Raw genomic sequence first — 21,079 nt, 5'->3', positions numbered from 1 at the left:
CAGATGTGAGCAGGAATATTCTGTCTCTGGTTCTGCTGGGCTGAACATAAACCTTAACCAAAACAACCAAACAGACTAAATCTGTGTTTTTTATTAATAATAATAGAGAAGCTGCCTCATATCTCTCATCCATATGTTGTAGTCAGTAGTTACATATAGTTAAATATTATTCCCCCAAAATGCACCGGCAGTGACAAGATGCAGCAGCAGACTTTAAGAGGAGAAGGAAGGAAGGAAAGGAAGAAGGAAAAGAAGAAGGAAGGAAGGAAGGGAAAGAATGATTACCAGAAGGAAGGAGAGAAGTAAGACTGAAGGAAGGGCAAATGGAAGAAGGAAATATTAATAGAGGAAGGAAGGATGGAAAGAAGGAAGGAAGCAATGAACAGATGAAAGGAGACCTGGAAATAAAAACATTTTGATGAATGGAAAGAATGAAAAAATGGAGAAGGAAGGACAGAAGGAAGACAGGATGAAAGGATGAAAAGAAGGAAGCTTGAAGGCCTGGCAGTGAATCTAAAAGTTTGATTTTCCTTCCAGGAGAAAAATATCTGAATCTCTTCACAGTGTTGCAGGTGAGCTGAATAACTGCTGTCATGCTGCATGGCAGGTGCATTATGGGAGCTGTAGTAGAATGTTATGATACCCAAACGAGCATAAAGCTGGAAGCTGAGATTGTGAGGTTTTACCTGATGTAGTCCAGCCAGTGCGTTCCCTCCAGCGTGGATAACCATTTATCATCAGGCACCGACACAGACGAGGAGATATCTGAAACCCAAACATGACCTCAGAACCCAGAAACTACACACACACACACACACACACGAAAGCATTCAGATCTGATCCCCCTTCATCAACAGTTATATGAGGAATAAAACCCACATAACGCTGAGCCAATCACTGAGCATCTAGTTTCATTATGAAGGACTAAATCCTCCCGGTAACCGACTGAATTCATGTGTGGGTGTTTTTTTTCCACAGCAGAGAGCTCGGCGCTGTGAAACAAGACAAAACAGAGCTGATAAATGTGTGAGCTGCGATAAAAAGCGACCTTCACACAGCGTTTCTGTGAGAGTGTGGATAAGTTCTGCATGTGAAGCTGAGGTGGAACATGCTGCTAGGCTCCTTTGTTACTCTGTCAACTTGTGAACTCAAATCTAACAGCTGCACAAAGGGTTGCAGGTCATACAGACCACTTTGCACTTTTTGTACCAGATAAATTCAATCATCTTTCTGCCTTAAACCATTTTGTCCTTTCATGCTGTTCTTGGGGGTGTTTCATACGTACTTTAACAACAATTACTTTCTAAAATGTGCTCCTAATCTGCTGCAGGAAGATAAGATTACTGTATACGACTCCAATAAATCATATCTACCAAAGAAGAAAAAGGGAAATGTCTATTTGACTTTATTTTCTGGTATCTGGATGAACTTTTTGGGGTAATGTAATTTACATAACTGGACATTTGTTTCAGAAATGCAAATAAAAGCAATATTAAATGGTTTTTTCTTAACTTAATAAAATTACTTCCAATAATGTCATTAGCAATGTACCGCTAACTAAAAGGTTATCTGCGCTGATCCTAAAGAACTAGCCATGGACAGTTTCGCCAACACTAAAGTGTTATACCAACATGGTATTAAGCAGAAGTTGTTGGTTCAGGTGTACCATGTATTTAATACCTTGTGGGGACAATTTTCCCAACACATATTATGTTGTGGGGACCAAAGCTGGTACCCACAAGGGAAAATGGTGTTTTTGGGTTATGGGTTAGTTTTGGTGCTGCATAAATGAATGGACGTCAATGCAAAGTTACCATAAAGACAAGGTGACAAACGTGTGTGGATGTGTGTGTGTCTGAGCCCACCTCCCAGACAAAGGGCCCGCAGGCGGCTGTGAGCCAGCTGGATGTCGGCGGGTGACGGCAGCTCGTCGCCCAGCTCCACCACCACGCACAGAGACGACTGACAACCAAACAGAACCATCTCCAGGTTCCTGCAGAGCGCAACACGACACCGGGTTACGTCACCAAAACAAAGTACAAGATTCTACACATAATGAACATAAATGTTAAAATTAGTGACAGGACAGAAGAAGTATCGAAGGAGAAAACTTCTTTTCATAAAAAAAATATGGGGGCACCGCTTAAGTTTGCAAACTGAGTTGATTGGAGTTTTCTAGACTCAAATCTGAGGTCAGCTGATAACGGTACCAAACATGGCAGAATCCTTGAAGAAAAATAAATCAACAACCTAAACTTGACCGAAAAGCTGGGCAGAAACTAACATCTGGAAACATCGCTGAACTGAAGCAAAGGCAGATTGAACATCGGGACAAAATACAAGAAAAATGGCAAGAAAAGCTTAACATCACACAGGAGACTAATCAGAGTTATCATGGCTAAAAGTGGTTCCACAATCATGAGGTGGACTCAGTTTTTCCTCAAATAGCTTATAAATATGTATATTTTTTAATTCTGTACATTTTATTCGCCTGTGGCGTCTCCAGTCACAGCAGGAAGACGTTCAGAAACAACAAGTCCTGCTGTTGTGACTCTAAGCAGCTTTTAATCTGCAGATTTAATAAGTAGCTTGTGGCTTTCAGCTGCTCCAATGTGTTTCCTGTTCAGGGAGCGATAAAGCTTATTTGAGCTTCTTCTCAACACGGTGACAAAAATAAACTCCAGCTGCAGAGTAAAAACACGACAGTCAGCGGTAAAAATGCACAGCAAGGAAGATAGAGATCAGCTTTAAAAAACTCATTTAAAGAAGCTGCAATGTGTGGTGATGTGATTTTCCATTTCACTCTCATGTTTGGCAGCATTATCAGTAGATAAAGCACCACCTGCCATTTTAAATATTGTTGAGTAAAGGACAACAATAAGTTATATGTTATAAAAAGTTGATAGCTTTTAGCAAAAGGAACATGGCTGTCACAGAGAGATTTATTTGATTTAATTGCTTATTTAGCTGAAATAAAAGCTTCTTTAAATGGTTGCTCAGAACATAAACACTCATCTCAGCTGAAGAAAAATGTTTCCTGGAGGCTGAACAGTGAGGAAGCCATTTTTAGACTTTTAGTACACGTAAAAAAACAGGTGATCCAGCTTAAAAAGAATTGTGTTAATTTGTTTCAACTAATCAAATTACGTTTATCCAAATGAATATACTAAGTTTATTAAGTTGTCATGTTAAACAAGTAGTTTCTTGTAACAAACTGACTCGAAATTTTTAAGTTGGAGTTCCATTCTCTTTTTCAGAGTAGGTATTTAAAGACCAACAAACTGTTTCCAAAACATTTCAGGGTTTAGAAACCTAAATGTTACCAAACCTGCAGCCAAACCAGAGTTTATTGTGATCAAACAGTCCTGATTAAACAGATGCAGCAGCGATCCCAGACCTGATGTCGTCTTTCTCGTGGTAGATGTTGTTCTGGAAGCTGGACATGCGCAGCAGGTCGCTGCCTCTGGGATGCCTCCAGCACCAGCGCTGCAACAAACCAAAACCAGAGCGTCACCCTGCCGCGTTACACTTTCCACAAAAACAACTAAATTAAAGCCAATTCATCCTGAAAGAATGTTAATGAGAAGCTGAAACATCGACAAACCACTTCAACAAATCACAAATTTAAAAACACAACATGTTCAGAAGCGGCGTTGTGAATCAAAGGGTGTTTGTGAAACCTACAGGTATCCGTCCTTCATTGAAGTGGGCAAAACTCTTCTTCAGCTCTGTGTCCAAAACCTTCTGAGGAACAACGATGAACCTCGACAGGCTGTCAGGAAGCAGAGAGAACGGCTCTGGTTGGTTTTTTTCATGTTAAAAACACACATTAGAGAACGCATCAGCACAGCCTGAGGCGCCGTCTGTCTGTCTGCGTTTCGTCTTCTCTTGTTTTTACTGTTCTCAGCGTTTGCACAGCCTGTGGTTTTACCTGTTCGACATTTCGAAGCGGTCGTTGACGGAGCTGACCCTCCAGCTCGTGGCGCCGCAGCGCTCCAGCTCCTGCTCCCAGTCCGAGGCGGATTCAAACCAGTTCATGTGGGAGTCTCGGCGGCGGTTGCTTAGGAACTGCTTCATCTCTGGAGGAGGAAAAGTGATTCAAACACAAGGTTTGGATTTTTCATTAAAATATTATCTGTGACACTTTGAAGAGGAGTGCAGATATAGTATTTAAATTAGATTACACCACCATTTACTGTTTCTCAGTTTTATACAGTGATGATAAGAAAGTACATCACTTTACATTTCTGGAGTTTCATTATACTTGTAAAATTTTACTTACTTCATAATAAAAAGATATTTTGGGAGTTTCCTGAATGTGTTGACACAATAGCAGAAGAGAAAGGCAACAGCAATGACTTCAAAATGTGCCCCGCCCCTGGACACGTTTTGATAAACACCAGAGTGGGCGGAGCCAAGAAACACTGAGGGGCGTGGCTAAGTGCAGGGATTGTTACTGAACTATCTGTTCCAGTGCTCAAGAAATACTTCTGGATTATTCTTAAAACGTACATCAACAAAATGCAAAATATTTATTTACAATAATTACCATATTAATTGTTATATGAGGGCCTTTTTCATGAATAATACTATAATTTCTTAATAAATAAGGATTGTCATAACTTAAATTCAAAGATTATAACTCAGTGCTAATGCATCAATGATCGCCACAATCGCTGTTCCAGCTCCTGACTCGCCACCAGGGGGCGTATCTGAGTGAGTCAGTTTTATACCAACCAAGCTGTAGTTTTGTAACCAATAGAAAAATGTAACTGTAGTAGCCACCGATCAACCTAAAGAGGGCAGCACTGAGACAGTTTTATGTTAAATAATGAAGGATTAAACAAATTTACACTAAAATGTCGGAAATTGCCTGCGACAGACTGGCGACCTGTCCAGGGTGACCCCGCCTCTCGCCCAGGACGCAGCTGGAGAGGCAGCAGCTCCTCCCGACCCCACCAGGGACAAGGGAGTTAGAAAATGGATGGATGGATGGATGTATGTCAAAAATTGCGCAGAAACATAAAAACTCCCCCGTGGTTCAATTTAGATAATTTCTCCAACGGAAAAAAAAAATAAATGTTGATTTGGGGTTTCTGCTTTAAAGAAGAAACTATTTAAAGAATCTCTACTGAGAAAAATATTACTTACAAAAGAGTTTTAATCTTCCTAGAAGAAAAAAAAAGAAAACATAAACACACACAGACACACGCAGACACACACACACACACACACACAGACCTCATAGGGATCTAGGATATATCAACATTAACATCAGTACCCAATAAGTAAAACTGGGCTGATATTAAAAAACAATATTTAAGTTTGCCGGTTATTTAGATTCAGAAATCTGCATCTGAATGACCAACAAAACTTCAGGAAAATGTCTTTTGGACTGAAGACTGAGGTTTTATCTGTGATGCACGTCACCATGTTTGGAGGAACCCAAACAGCTCTTCGGCACGGTGGAGGCTGGCTGATGATTTGAGCTTGTGTTGCAGCCAGAGGAGCTGACATTGACAGGACATCACCTCCTCTGGATACAAAAGTGTTGCAATGAAATGTGCCACAAACTATTTAGGTTATCCAGTAAAAGAGGGAGGAAACAAACTGTTAAAATAGTATTTGTCAATGTCAAATCACCATTTAATGTTTCTTGAATGTTGTAGCACTTGGAACGGACACACTTGACCCTTTAGGACAGAGTTGAACTCCAGGTCATCTAACTGCTTGCTGCTGAAGGGGGCTTGCATTATTAATCCAAGAGCTGACAGTCAGCCAGGGTAGCGTAGCTTTAGCATACCCTGACATAAAGCACAGAGGGGGTTCATGTTTCCATAAGTGGCTACACTCAGCAGAGTGCTTAAAAATGTTTATAACTGCAACAAACTTCTGAGGTCTGTTGCTATATAAAAATAACCCCTACTCTTTCATGATTATATATTTAGTTACGCTGGTTTAATCTTCAAATCGATGTCTGTTTCAACAGACGTATGGTTACAGTTTTAACACTTTCATTGTCCCGTCACCTATGAGAACATTATCAAAGTCTGCAACTCGAGAGCTTTGTGTGTTATTATGGTCTGCACAGATTTTGTGATGTTTCTAATTTTATATTCTCCACAAGTTGGAGAGTTGCAGCATCGCATTCAGACGGTGCTGCAGATGGTGGGAATGACACGCAGACGGATGACGAACCGCAATCACAGATTTTTGTACATTCTGTCTTTAGACCCAAAGTGAGAAAACTATAAAATGCTTCAGAGACCGAATGAGACGTTGAAACAGAATAAAAATAAGATTTTTTATTTTGTTAGTTTGTTAACTGAATTTCAATGTGCATGGTTACAGATTTAAGCTCAACTGTGGATGTTAGAGACAAACCAGAAAATACCAGATGAAGGAGAAACATGTACTGAAAATCAGCACCTTCACGCTCAACCAGGAAGTAAAAGTCATCTGTAGTCACATGACAAACATTGAGATATTTAGAAAGCTGTCATTATGTGTAGCCATGGCAACAAAATATGAATGCGTGATATGGCTTAAAAATAAAATCTCAGATTTTTTTAGACCAAATTTGATTTCAGATGATTTTTGTCCTTAGAAACTGGTGAAAACTTAAATGTACTAAAAGTTAAATCTTCAAAAACAGCTCAGACCTCAACTTTATTAAACCTTTTGGACATCAATGCCATGAAGCCAAATAATATGTGCAATTCTGCCAAGAAGAATGATCAAATATGCAAGCAATTACACCAAAATGGCTACAAAAAGAATGCAAAAGGGACATTCAAGCACATATTAGGGGGCGGGCGGCTGCATGAATACTTTCGAACCCATTGGTATAACTTTAACCGTGTGTGGATTAAAGAAAAAAATCCAATTAAGTTGCTGCTTGTGGACCCAGATGTTTCTTGTTTTTCTCTGTAGTTGTGCAATCACTTCACCCCAGAAGAATGATGGCTTGACTGAATCATTAAAAAGACCAAAATAAATATAACATATTACCCAACAATACATTCATCCTGGAGCTGTAAATGGATAGGATTGGTTCCAGGAAGGACCTGGAGCAGATGCAGACAGTAAACCACTCACCTACACTCCCCAGGGCACCGTTCTGGAAGGCTAAAACAGAGCCGGGTTTGAGAGGCTGGTAGGTCTTGGCGATGGTGTAGGTTATCTGAAAACCACAGAGGTCGACAAAAGGTCGTCAACTTACAGCAGGGAGACCTGAGGCAAATCAGACGGGCTATGACAGTGATGAGCTGCTTCATGCTGTGGCTCTGACATGACTGAAGTACAGGGTGATAAGAAACCTGAGCTTTCAATCTGGTGCACAAACACACACACAGGAGGAGGCTGCGCTATGAAACTGTTCTAGAAAACACCAAAAATATTGATTTATCAGTGCTGAATAGCAGAAAAGGAAAAGATTAGGAATGCATCAATCCACTTTTTACACTTCCAATACATATATGTGAAGTTTAGTATCGGCCGATACAGAAAAACAGAGCTGAATTAACTTTAAATGTTTCTTTCTTTAAACACAAACGTACTGAATTACAAACTTATTTGACAACGTTGCACCAATACAGCACACTTAAACAGACCAATAGATTCACATGCTTGGTCCAAAGTTATAAAAACAACAACTTTAATTTGTTCAATCAGGGGAATTAGGAGTAAAACAGTCCTTGTAAAATAAGTAATAAAGAAACTGAAACAGACAAAAACAAAAGGTTCAATACCTCGGTCAAATATGCAAAAAATAAACTGCAGTAAACCTTTAAAATGGTTCAGGAAGTGCAATTAGGAATTCTAAATATAATGTAAAATAAATAATAAAGTATGACATCACTCAGAGTGCAAAGCATAGAATTAGACTGTATAGATCTGCCCATATGGATTGGGCACATTGTCACTGACACCTGATCTAGAATTTTTTTCGATATCAGGACCGATACAGATATCAATATTGGGTCAGTGCATCTTCATTAAAGAGAGCATTAAATTTGAGCCAACAGCTGATGTAACGGTCACCACTTTGGTTCTGATGAGACTCTGGACCTGCAGAATGTGTGTCACGTCCCAGTGTGTGTATTACTGCTGTCATAAACCAAATGAGATAAGGACACACCTCTATGACCTGCGCATCGGGGGTCAGGCGGTCAAACAGGAAGCACATGACTCTCATGTCCCGACAGTAGAGCACCAGCTCCTCTGGAGTGAACTTCAGGGACGAGTTCGGAGTCACCAGCTTGGTTCTGTTTGGTCCAACTGAAACGCAAAGCAGGACAACAAAACTGTTAAACATTAAATTATGTAAGGCAGAGATAAGTAGATGAATCTAGAGAGGGAAGCTCGTCGCCCAGCGATGAATCCAGGAAGCTCACTGTGTGACGCTTCCTGGTTTGATAGTTGTGAACTATAAAACACAACCATCGCTGCAGATGGCAGCAGATGCTAAAAGCAGGTGACAGTGAGCGGTACCACAGAGTGGGATTGAGGTGTTACTCACCAGCCACCACTTTCTCTATAGATGCCAGAGCTATGTCATGATCTCCCAGGAGGATTGGATCTGCGTTGTCCTGCATCAGAAATCACACAGGAAGCCAGATTTAGATGGTTGGTGCATCCTAACGGGTTGCAGATTTAATATATTTACTCTCAATACGTTGGTTTTCAGATTGTTTTAAATAAAGGAACAGTCAGCCATCCTTCCAGGTTTAAAAACACCACGATTAGCACCAATAACTAATTGTTATAGTGTTATTAATGTAGTGGTGGACTCAGACCTGAACATTCAGAGACACATATAGACAGTTATAAAGTCAGTCTTCTATCACATGAAGAACATTTCCAGGATTAAAGGACCAATCTCTCAGTAAGATCTAGAGAAAAAAACTCATCCATGTGTTTATCTTTAGTTACATTGATTACTGCAACAGTGTCTTCACAGGTCTGCCTAAAAAATAAAAATAAAAATAATTAATCCTCCAGCTGCAGATGATCCAGAGCGATTCTGCTGCTGGTGTTCTCATTAAAACCAGGGAGAAAGAGCACATCACCCAGTTCTCAAGTCCTTTCAATGGCTCACTGGAGCTCAAAGAATAGACTTTAAAATACCTTTGCTAGTTTATAAATCACTGAAATACATTAAAGATCTGTTGTTGCATTAAATCTTTGTTCTGCATCCCCAGAACCAAAGACATTTTTTCAGTCATATTTGATATATACTGTATTTTTATAACTGGTGGTGTTATTGTATTGTGCTTTAAAATGTTACTGTGTGCCTGGAATATACATAATCCTGTCCCTTTAACATGCACACTGAGATCTTGAGTTGTTAGCATTTGTCTGACTCCAAGATGACAACAACTTTCTTCTTTGGGACAAATAACTTTTTATCTTTGACGGTCGAAGCACAGAAGGATTGCCGTCTGACTCTTGGTTGACTCTGACAGAGTATTCCACCATTTATCACAGAAAAAATTAAATGCGTGCAAGTCTTCTTCATATCAGGAATAATAATTTTTTATAACTTCCTGAAGATATCCACATTGAAAACTGGTGGCTCTTTTTTCTGGCCTCAACTCCATTTTAAGGATCCGTTAGGTGAAGACTCACATCATCTTTGGGACTGTCCTGGGGAACAAACGCCACTCTGAAGTGGGTGCAGAAGAGAGTACCAGAGATCCATCCTCTGCCTTCCCTGGCAGTCAGCTTCTTCCTCACCATGACCGTCCTCTGGAGGACACATTCACCTGGGAGACACACAGACCGTCTGATGAAATTCAACAAACTTTTCCAACAACACTTCAGCTTCAGAGAGGAGCAACAACAGGAGTTGAAAGGAGTAAGCAGCTGGGAGTGGGTGGAACAACATCCTCCATCTAAAGGTATGTCCTTGCATTGTTCCAGACTGTCATTCTGATGAGCGCAGCATGCACAGCTGTCTTACACACATCACATCACACACAGTTACTATAGTGAGATCCACAAATGTGAGTCAACAATCTCAATTAGAAACAAACAGGGAAGGATTGTAAATCTGCGATTTTAAAGATGAAGGCGTAGCTGAAATTCCAGAACTCACAAACACAGATGTGCATAAACATGATTGTAAAAGACAGAAAAAAGAAAGTCGTTTAGCAAACACACACACACACACAGTAGGAGTCAGGCAGCACATTGCCAAGCCTCCCCCAGGAATATTAAATCTCTGCCAGGAAGACTCAGAGCTTCCATGGCAACAGAGACCAGGACTGGGAGAAAACTGTCAAGAAAACGCTTCTGTTTCACTGAAAAGATCAGCAGAGGAGAGGCTGCTGTCACAATAAGCCACCTGAGGAGGAACGAAATTCCTTTAGTGCTGATGTGAAAAGGAACTGGGACAGCCTTTCAGTCTCGGGCTCAACCCAGTCTTTCTTTCAGGAGGAAACCAACACATAAACAGGAAACTGCCATTTTTACAGATATTACACTTCCTTCTGCTGCTGAAAATCCGTTTTTAGCCTCCATCCTTTGTCTGATTGCACAAAAGAAGTTTAAATCTAGCATCATAAACTGTAATTAAGCTTTAAAACCACTCTGGATTGGATCCAGCAGCAGAGATTGCAGCGTCGGAGCACGGAGGTTTGCAGTGTGTGGTTCTTTTTAAAGTCTCCTCAGGGAGCGGCGGAGCTGGAAACACTCCTTCAGGCTACACACTTTAAAGGTGTAGCAAAGACGGGGAACACGGCGTCGCAAGTTAAGATTAGACTACAAACTTTGATTCGTTCCAGCGTGACTCAGCAGGAGAGGTGAAGGTGTTTATGTCGCCTTTAATCCAATAAAGGTTTTTTTTATGGCCTTCCTGTGGCGCTCCCATTGCATAACAAGCCATTGCTGTTCTAACACTGAGCTGTTCCACATTTACTCACCAATTAAAACAACAAAATCTCGTAACAGACTCTGCTTTCCATAAATATCTTTTATTATTGGGAAAGTTACTATTAAGCGTCTGTTCACAAGCTTCATGGACAGAATTTATAGAATAGTTTCTAGAATTTTGTCCAAACTGTTGAGGTAATCCATTCTAGTCTGGATCTGATCTCTGCTTTTCGCAGATGATGTGGTTCTGTTGGTAATCAATGACAATTTATTACTATTTTTTTATATTAAGTAATTGTATTAGTGAGACTGCATGACTGCCACAATAGTTTCACAAACACAAATGCTGCTACTGTTGGATTTCCATTTGTAATCTTCTTTAGGACACCAGTCACATAAAAAGTGTGATTTGTATCATTAAGCTGCAAATTGTATCTGTACTTAATCATATTTTCAAATTTATTGCCATTTAGTCATGCTTTCACTGAACACATCCATTTCAAATTTATACTTTTACTTTTGTTTGTACATCCATGAAGTTTAATCGCAGCTGTTCCATGGCAGAAAGAGTGGGACACAAAAAGCCAGAGAAAAGCCAAAGATAATATTCATTCATGATGCAGGTAATTCTAGTGATTTATTTTTAACATTTTACTTTTTCTTTAAAAAAATGCCTAAATCAACTTATCAATAATAAATGGAAACAACGTGTTCTGATATTACAGCAAATCAAATCATTTTCATAACTGCTCACCAGTTTTTTGCATGTTTCTGGTGGAAACGCCTTCATGCCATAACCCCAATCTTCAGCATCCCCAGAAGAACATGAGGGTAAACCTGCCAAACGTGTGAATAATTTTTCGCTGAACCACTACATGCTGGCAGGATTTAAAAGGCCATTTTGAACTAAATGATCAGTTTAAGAAAACAATTCTGAGTAAAACCACAACCAAGTGCTCAGAAACCACTTCATTTCTTTTCCGTTTTTAATTTTCTACCGAGGTGCAAGCAGAAAAACGAATCGACACATGGAAACCTCATCAGTGAGCGAAAGAGCCCAGGTGCTTCTGTATTTACCTTCTGGTGAACAGTAGTCTAAAATAACCAAAATCAACTGGATCAGATTTCAAATCAAAGCATAAAGATATCTTCAAGTTTCTTCAGTTTGAAATCTTCAATCTTTATGTCACAAAACAAAGAATTAGTTGCCAAATGAAACCAGAGAATCCAAAGATCATCACTCTGTTGTTCATCAGCCAGCTGACTGACAGCTCTAGAGAGCCAGTAACTTTAGCCTGAGTGGAGACTGATTGTGGCGATGCTCTGAAGGGGTTTCGGGCCCCCGGCTTTGTGTGCGGATGGACAGTACATCCCCTCCTCCTTTACTAGCAGCAATGAAACGGTACATGATCTACCTACGGCTGCTGGAGCTGAGATGACCCGTCTGACCTCCTGCAGGCCAGCTCTGTTTCTGAGGTCCTGTGTCCTGCCGTCACCTGAGAATACCGGTAACTACTGACACAACAGAACGGCTTCTGCAAGCATTTTTTTATCTGTGAAGCATTTTTAATTTTAATCTCTGATATAAGACGAAACCCATTTAGGACGCTTTTCAAAGTGTTATTGATGCTCCAGTGATATGTTGCATCATATTTTAGCACAAGGAGAGATGGCAAATATTAATTTTGTGCATCTGCAGAACAGGCAGACTGGGAGAAAGTAAGAGTCTGCAGGTGCAACATGAGCCCTTTCACTTGGTGCAGTTACACTGACTCCTGACTCCACTGCGTCTGAAAGAAAACTTGCCCTTACAAACGACCTCAACACTTAGACAGGAGGGAGCGTGCAAGGAAACATTTAAAAAATGGATTCCTCTACCTGAATCAGAATCAGCAGCATTTACATGCAGCTTTAGTTCTGAGGGAAGTCAAACCAGGTCATGGTAGGAATCAGAAAATAAATTATATATGCCATTTATTATTTGCCCTTCTCTTTGAAGACAGCTGTGCTTTTAATCTAGCTGGAATGAAGGTGAAGAAGAAATGGAAAAAGACAGAACAGTCAGAGGGTTTTACAGGAGAGGAGAAAGAAAAGTTGATGCCAGGACAGGAAAAATAAGAGGAGGCCAAGAACGACAATATTTAACAGAAAAACATTCAAATCCAACAACAGAAAAGGTGCTAAAGCAAATTAGTGCTTCTTTTTGTAGACTTTTCTTCATCACTATTTTGCTAGGTGTTGATCAATCAAGTGATCAGGTTTGATTTTGTCAGTCAGACTGTTTTATTGATATTTGTACATAGACTTTTTACTGTTTTGCCAATGTTGTTGTTTCTGTTTAAACTTTCTTTATCTCCTACTTTGCAGCAAGAAAGAATTCTCTAAGGTAAAGCTGCTATGAGTAACCATGGCAACAAGGCATTGTTTTTACGATTATAAACAGCTGATTAGCATCTTGAATCCCAGAGGAGTTGAAAAGGAGCTTCATGGTTGCAAAGAGAGAATGAGGATGTTCAAACCATCTCTCCCATCCATCCCAGTGGGAAGAATCATGAGGGCACTGAGAGTTAAAGAGGAGCAGCAAAAGCAAATGAGCTGGAGTAGCAGAGCTTGACAATAACCGATGATGTCATCCGATGTGTTGCTGTGTAGTACCGTCTCTTGAGGATGTAAAGTTAACCAAATAAATCATTCTCTTGCATCTTCCTGTATTTAAATCTAATTGACGTCCCACCTGGTAAACACCGGAGTCCAAACACGTCTCGACTCCTGGCGCCGATGCTGCTCTGGCTCAGCATCCTCTCCTAAATAAAAACCACAGAAGAAGATGATCAGAATTTTAACCCTTCAAATCCTGCTGGACTGAGATGTCAACTCTGAAAACATTTATTATGCAAGTTATTACATTTGCATTACAACAGGAATGAAATACCTTATGAACATATGTGTGTAGTTTCCAGATTTATTTATTAAAAAGTTGAAAATATTATCTTTAAACATCACCTTACATTTCATAATGCAACCTGGTGTTGGGATCATTAAATTGTTCCTATTTCAGATATCTACTCATTGTTTTTTATTGCCTGATTTACACAAACAGTTTATTATTGTTCTAAATCATTTAATCTTATAAACAACTAACTTTTGAAAGCATTGGGCTTGTGAGTTGTAATCAGAAACAATTACAGTCATAGGAGATCATAAACAGGAAGATTGTAGTCACTGATGAGGTCAATAAGGTCACAGGTCTCCGGCTCTAACCTGGATTATTTAACCTGTTAGTGTTGTTAACCTGACCATCCTAACTTCCCTACCATGTCAGTGTGTTTTGGTCACATGTGTCCAGGTGTGAGTTTCAGTAGATAAATACTGACGAGTCAAAGCTGCAGTGGAGGTGTTAGAAAGACAAAACTTGAGGACTGTTGAAGATTGGTTTTTCACTTCCTCAATGACTAAGAATCTACATAAACATTTTTTATTACATCACTCCGTGTTGGACCACATTTAACATTAATAGAAAACCATTTCCTAAATCTACTCTTACACTTTAACTTAACTGGAGTTAAAGTGGTGAACACCGTCCAATGGATGCTGTAAATGACCCTGATGAATGAAACTCAGTGCAGCAGAATGTTGAACTTCTTAATCAATACAGCAGGAAATGTATTTATCTTGATAAGCAACCTTATAAAGATAAGGTTATCAAGATGCTTTTATCTTGATAAGCAGGAAGTGCCTTTGTGATGACACAGGCACTTTCACATGGTGGAGGCGACTTAAGTTTATATTATTAATCTAAGACAGAGTTTGATTGGAGACAAATGTGGTCAGAAAAAATGTCCCTGCTTGCAAGAAGCACAAGACAGTACATCACTGGTATGACGCCATGTTAGGCATTCAGGTCAAACCGTAACTGTAGGTGGAAAACGCTCTCCTGAACACGCTGCAGTGAATCGGACTGACCCATAACATAACAGTCAGTGGAAACGAGGCATAATATGAAACTGGAGCTAACACAAACATAAACCATTAAACAACCACACTTTATGAATGGTTAATAAATCAACTGCACCTTTTCACAGGACAATATGAGCATGCAGCAGATTACCTGAAGGTCTGTTCTAGAAACTACAGCTGCTTGTAAATTGTATTATTTACCATTGTTGGTGGTCTGTACAGTGAACAAACTACATCCAAAATGGAAGACTACGTCTTGGTGCTTGCTTATTTGGTCCTATGTGACTTACTGAAGATAATGATTTCTTTAATACCCTCTAAATGTATTTTGTTTGATAGCTGAAGACGACAGAATGCATTTTTATGAGAACCTTTGAAGACAGTTTTCTTGTTTTCTTCCCCAAACACTGACCTGTCAAATTATTTCTGTGTGACGCAAAAATGGAGACAAAGCATCACACTCAGTACTTGGGGACAGAAGGTTAAGTCACCTTTGAGCTGGACTTGTCCCAGTAGAGTCATTTATAAACAAAGAACAACACCCCCCACCACCCAGTCCTTAAAGATTCCCAGTTTCCATGCCGTCGCTCTGTTTTTTCCGGCTTCCCCCCGATCTTCCCAAAATGTCAGGAAGTCGAGTTCAAGCAGAATCCAGCAGAGCCACAAAGACTTTTCCCAACCAGTAAGAGCTTACTGGCACCATATGCTTTCACTTAGCTTTGCTGCCAACTCCCCTCCAAAATTCAACCCCCCTATGGAGGCAATCTACATGTACAGGCCGAACACTCAGAACAAGCAAAGAGGGGTGCAATTTGATAGGGTGGGGTGATTACACAGGTGGTGTTGAAACTCTTAAATAGAACGGAGTGGGAAAGGGGATCCAAGAAAAGTCCAGACAGCAGAACCTCAGCAGTTCTGACTGAGCTCAAGCCCACAATGAAACAATTTATTACTGTTTCATTAAAGGCACCGGCTCTATCGTGAAACACAAGCAAGCCTTTGAGTCAGCAAGGATGTGTGAACAATAACAATGAACCCAGTCAGTCTGCAGGACGATGAGGTCCGTTAGCAGGCTGCTGGTAAAAACTGGACACTCTCTGCTTCATGGTAGACAAAAAAAACAACACTGCTCCGTGAAAGGGTTGCAAAAAAGTCACTTATTCATAGCTGCTTGTGTTCTTTGGAACAGAGAGCTCCTGATGAACAGAAAACATGTTCTGTAAAAACTGCTTACACATGCACTGAAAATATTAACTAAACGCTTTCTGAATTACACGGTAGGAGAGTGAAAGATTGTTTAACATGTTTACTCAGATAATCAGAACAGAATCAAGTACAAACACGCTCCCAGCTTCTGCAACAAGTTCGTTAGCAGCCAGAAAGTCTTCTGAACGGATAAACTGCTTGTATTACAATGCAGCACAATAAAATTCAACTTCATTGTTCCTTTCTCCCACAGTAAGGCTTCGACATGCCAACTCTCTGCATCCACACCCACAGAAAACCCACAGCTGAATTCCTCAGCTCCTTTTAAGTGGATCAAAAGCCATTCTTTTCTTGTTTTGTTGTTGGAGCCGGCTCGACTGAATCAGCGCTCTGAAAGAAGCAGCACCACAACAGCCAACGCTGCAGCTGAACTCTGATCATGTGCTCAACAAAAAGGTTTCTCAATTAATAACAACGGCTTTAAATTAATAACATAGTGGTCAAACTGATGCTGGCCGAGCTCTCAGTCATGAAACTCAAAATCTATATTCCCGTGGTTGTTTTTCTCAACACTTCACTTTCACAATAACTGGCTTCTGAAGTGCCATTATGAGTGTCTCCCCCCGCCCACACACACACACACACACACGCACACACACACACACACACACACACACACACACACACACGCTGCCTCGTTGCCCCACTTCTTCACCGCTCCGTTCCCTCCATTCATTCCCAGGGACACAGGCCAAGCCTGACTGCAGTTTCCATTCCTCATGCTACTGCAGACGCTCTGCTTGTTCCTGGCTCTGGAAGGAACACGTTTCTTTTCCCAAACAAAATCAGCAAAGAAATGGACCAAAAGAAAGAAAAAATAAAATACTTTCCATCACTGCGCCACTGGCTTTGATACAGACTTACAGAACTAGAACTAAAGTTAGCATGTTAAGTGGGATTGGAAGACTAAACAAGCTTGGCATATTTAGAGAGACTGAAGGATAAAAGCTCCCCTCTCTCTGAACATTGGATGTCCTTTTTTATTGCTATGTCAGGTTGGTTCAACATCTACTTAGACGGTGTTGAACATCGTCTGCAGATCCATATCCGACGTTTGCAGGGCAATCTGAACGGCTCGACTTTGAACTTTCACCCTCCAAAAAAATCCAGTTTGTGCCACTTTCATTTGTTAAACTAAATCAGATTCATATGAGTTAGTTTTCAACCGTTTGCATGCAGAATGTTGAATTGTAGACTTTTGTGTCTAACTGAAAATTCAGAAAAGAAAATCAGGCATGTTTGGAGTTTATCAACCAGCACAGTTCAATTAGATGTTCACGCTATTTAAGACTGTAATAAACAGGAAGTAGAGGTTGCAAACTAAATTAAACCACCCATCTGAAAAAAATAGAGTCTTCCACTCATGGAGGTTTAGATTGAGAAATGTTGTGTCTCTGGTTCGGTACAGACCCACCAGTGAATGGGAGAATATGCCAAGTCAGGACTTATTACACAAATGTGTTTCCATCTCCCCTTTAGTGCAAAACTCTTTTTCAGAAAACCAAAAGTCCACCCAAAGCAGCGGTAGAAACTTTTTGCAAAATTGAGGAAGCTCTTTCAGGGTTTCCCCCAGTGTATCATAAGCCTGGCGGGCCACCAGGCTTTACTTGTGCCCCCACCAGGTTAAGCATTGTGTATTTTTTTAAGTTTTTTTTAAATGTTTGCATTTTTTAAGACTTAATAGTTTGTGTTCAGGTATGAATCTTTAATAGCACATAATTATCAAGTCATATTTTCAAATTACCTGTTAACTTTAAACATTTTTCAACTCAAAGATGACGGGCCTCTGGATGAATGTCTTGGCAAGTTTTCTGGGGGAAAACCTTGTATTTTGAATTTAGACTTTTCAATCAAGCTTTTCAAAATGCAGAAAAGGAACCATGATGGAAAAACGTGTCGTTTCTACACCAGAAAAAGCCAGATGCTGTAAATCCAGAAACAAACAATGAAGCCTTCATCTTGTTGTAACCGTCTGACAACACTGCTAGCTCTCATTGCTAAACAATATTAAAATCTAACTATAAACAGTGCCCTTCATTATCACTTCATTAAACAGTGTGCTGCTGTGTGACGTCTACGTTCTTCTTCACAGCATACGGATGGTTTTAAACTCTTCACAGAAGTCTGGCTGCGGTCACTTTTAATTAGAAGTATTAACAACCACACAAAAAAACAGTGAAAAAAAAACATCAGCTGTGTGACCGAAGCCTAAGCTGCAGAGGCAAGAAGTCACACAGCTGAGATGGTGAGTAGCTGTGAAGTGGAGGACAGTCATTGTCATAGACCATACATTATTAACTACATGAACAATCACTTGTAGCTTCAGTTAAATTTCAGTTGAGCTCACAGACGTCACAAGCAACTTGTAGAAAATGCAGTTTTTTGTGCGATTCAATTTCTCTGGACTAATGTCTGAACCCCTCTGTAGAGCTGCGATGAAAGGACAAACTGCTAAAAAATGAATGAAAGCAAAAGGATCAAAGTGTTGTGAAGTCCAGACCCAAGTCTGATTGAAATGGTGCAGTGGGACCTTAAGAGGGCTGTGGAGAAATAAATGTCTGGAGGTCGACTTGAATTGAAGCAAAGTTGGAAAGAAAAGTGGAGCGAAATCCAAAATTCCTCTAATGAAGAAATTAAACACATCTGTTCTGTCCCATTTGAAGGGAGCAGCATATTAACGATATTAGGTTGTTCTGTCCAAACCACACGTTGACATTTCACCCCTAATAGATAGATAGATTTATTATTATTACAGACTCAGAGTCCAGATTACATACAAATAATATGTATCCATAATAACTGTATCCATAAACAAATCATTCCATATCCATTTCTCTTGGTATGTAGGCATCCAGAAGGATTCTTAAAAACCATCATTAAGACATAATAATGGCATATTAATTTCTTTCGTTCTTATATAACAACCTGTTTCCACTGGCTATGGATCTAATTATTGCTTCGGTTATAGAAAATAACAGATTATGAGTATTGATCAAATCAAAGAAGGGCTGAGTGACCTTCTGATTGGAAATATTATTTATTTGAATCACATAGTTATAATTTCTTAGAAAAAAAAAAGTTTCAAATATCCTCAAGGTGAGTAAGAATCGACAAGGCAGATAAAATCTGTGCAGCTAAACAACCAGAAACAAATCACAAATTTCCTCAGCAGAAACAGGACTTTTCAAATAAAAAAAAACATTTTTTGTTCTTTAAAGAAGCACCTGTGTTATTATACTGAATAAAGGCAACAGAAGACCCAGCATCTGATTTATTCATGCACAAAACAAAAAAAGCCAAAGGGCAAAGAACAAGACTGCCTGAAACAGAAGCAGAAATAGTTAAACTAGGTCTTCCAAGTAAAATGTACTTGCCGCTTTGCACACATGCAATTCTTATTAATCTTTTTCCAAATTCTGATCTAGCTTTTAACTTTTTTGCCAAAATATTCTGAATATTTCTACCTAGTGATGCTCCACGCTAAAGTGAGATTTGTTCATCACTAAGAATCTCTGCAAAGAGATTTTGCATTTACCAATGGCTAAAGACAAAACTCCAGTGCTGCACAAGAGTTATTTTCACATCTCCTCTCTCTGAAAGCCAGATGATTAGACTCCATCCTGACTTTCCAGACCTTCAGAGGAGCGCGGACCTGGCCAGAGGTTGAGAAGAAGCTCTTTGTCTGCTCCGTTAAGCTGAAGGAGCTGCAGCCAGCTGGGGGCCTGGCAGTAGAGGTGGTATTTGGCTGTGGGAGGTGGTGGAGGGTGCGCCCTCGCTGGAATGGGACTTTATCAGCCTTTAATCTGCAGCCGCTCTGATGATCCATCGTCTGGCATTTCTGCGTTTGCCTTTCAAGCTGGCTGCTTCAAAGCTGAAGGGCTGCTGCCAGCAGAACGAACTCCAGAGAAAAGTGCAGCCAAAACAGGGCTCAACATGCACACCGACCGTCTTGTCAAAAAGAGGCCCTTACCTCCTCTACGTAGCATTTAGGATTCCTACATATCAATTTAAAAACACACAACTTGCATTGTTTTCTTTGTACATTGTGAGATGTAGGAGGAGGCTGAAGTCGTTTCAAGTTCTATTGAAGGTGATTTATTTTTCCAAGTACAAGTGAGAAAAGCAGCACAGCAACAACTCTAAGGTCTATTTTGATTGTTTTCAATCTGGCATGTCTGGAATCAGTCAATAGAGGAACAAAAAATAAAACCTGCCAGATAAAATAGGAATTTAACACGTGGATCTCTGTAAATATATTTCTAATTTTCATGTATACATGAAACCCTCCAGATGTCAGCAACAAATCAAGTAATTTATAAGAAAACGAATTATTCCATAAATCAAGTGATGTGCTAGGAAGTGAAATGGTTCAGGCAATATGTATGAAAAAAACAAGAAACTATCTAGAACATGCCAGTATTTAGAAAACATTCCTGCTGGTTTAAATCAAAATCAGTTGGTTTAATATTCAAGATTGCGTCTGACTTTTCACCCTCCAGGATTTTTTCCTAAAGTACAGGCGCCAACTGGAGGGTCCCTCCATGAACCATGGATACTTTCAACATGGAGTATTCATTCCCAAGTCCATGTGCCTGTCGACTGTGTTTCAGTTTGCCACCATGTCTCATTTCCTGTCTCACTTTTGATATTCCCCTCAAATTGCTTGGTAGTTTTGATGAAAATAGTCCTCAAGTCTATCTTGGTCGGACAGTCGGAGGGTATGAATGTCACCGTACACACCGTGTTTGGAGGAAGAACAGCTCTGAACACCAACCCAGAAACACCATGCCAACATTAAAGACTGCAGGTGGAAACACCATGGTGTGGGCTGTCCTACAGGTTCTGGTTCTGGCAGACCATGTAAAATTAAAGAACCTTAACTGTTTGAATATCATATCATTTCCAAATGGAAAAAAGATGAAGATCAGAGTGCAAAGCACCCCAAGAAGCTTTCAGGTTTAAAAACAGTTTGTGAGGAAGA

General features: G+C 40.0%; 1 protein-coding gene across 1 annotated transcript in view; it reads right to left on the bottom strand.

Annotated features, from left to right (window-relative positions):
- Window positions 1-21,079, bottom strand: part of mtmr11 (myotubularin related protein 11) — a 33,614-nt gene that overhangs the window by 8,176 nt on the left and 4,359 nt on the right. The window contains exons 2-11 of the mRNA XM_044115832.1: window positions 13,610-13,679; window positions 9,631-9,767; window positions 8,522-8,591; window positions 8,141-8,280; window positions 7,099-7,183; window positions 3,932-4,079; window positions 3,685-3,772; window positions 3,398-3,486; window positions 1,866-1,993; window positions 687-765 (exon numbers count right to left, since the gene is read on the bottom strand). Of these exons, the coding sequence (XP_043971767.1) occupies window positions 687-765; window positions 1,866-1,993; window positions 3,398-3,486; window positions 3,685-3,772; window positions 3,932-4,079; window positions 7,099-7,183; window positions 8,141-8,280; window positions 8,522-8,591; window positions 9,631-9,767; window positions 13,610-13,679 (1,034 nt within the window). The remainder of the gene's footprint in view (window positions 1-686; window positions 766-1,865; window positions 1,994-3,397; window positions 3,487-3,684; window positions 3,773-3,931; window positions 4,080-7,098; window positions 7,184-8,140; window positions 8,281-8,521; window positions 8,592-9,630; window positions 9,768-13,609; window positions 13,680-21,079) is intronic.

Source organism: Gambusia affinis, linkage group LG05, assembly GCF_019740435.1.
Source record: "Gambusia affinis linkage group LG05, SWU_Gaff_1.0, whole genome shotgun sequence".
NCBI classification, from domain to species: Eukaryota; Metazoa; Chordata; class Actinopteri; order Cyprinodontiformes; family Poeciliidae; genus Gambusia; species Gambusia affinis.
Note: the sequence above shows the minus strand (reverse complement) of the source record. Positions and strands in the feature narration are given on the sequence as shown.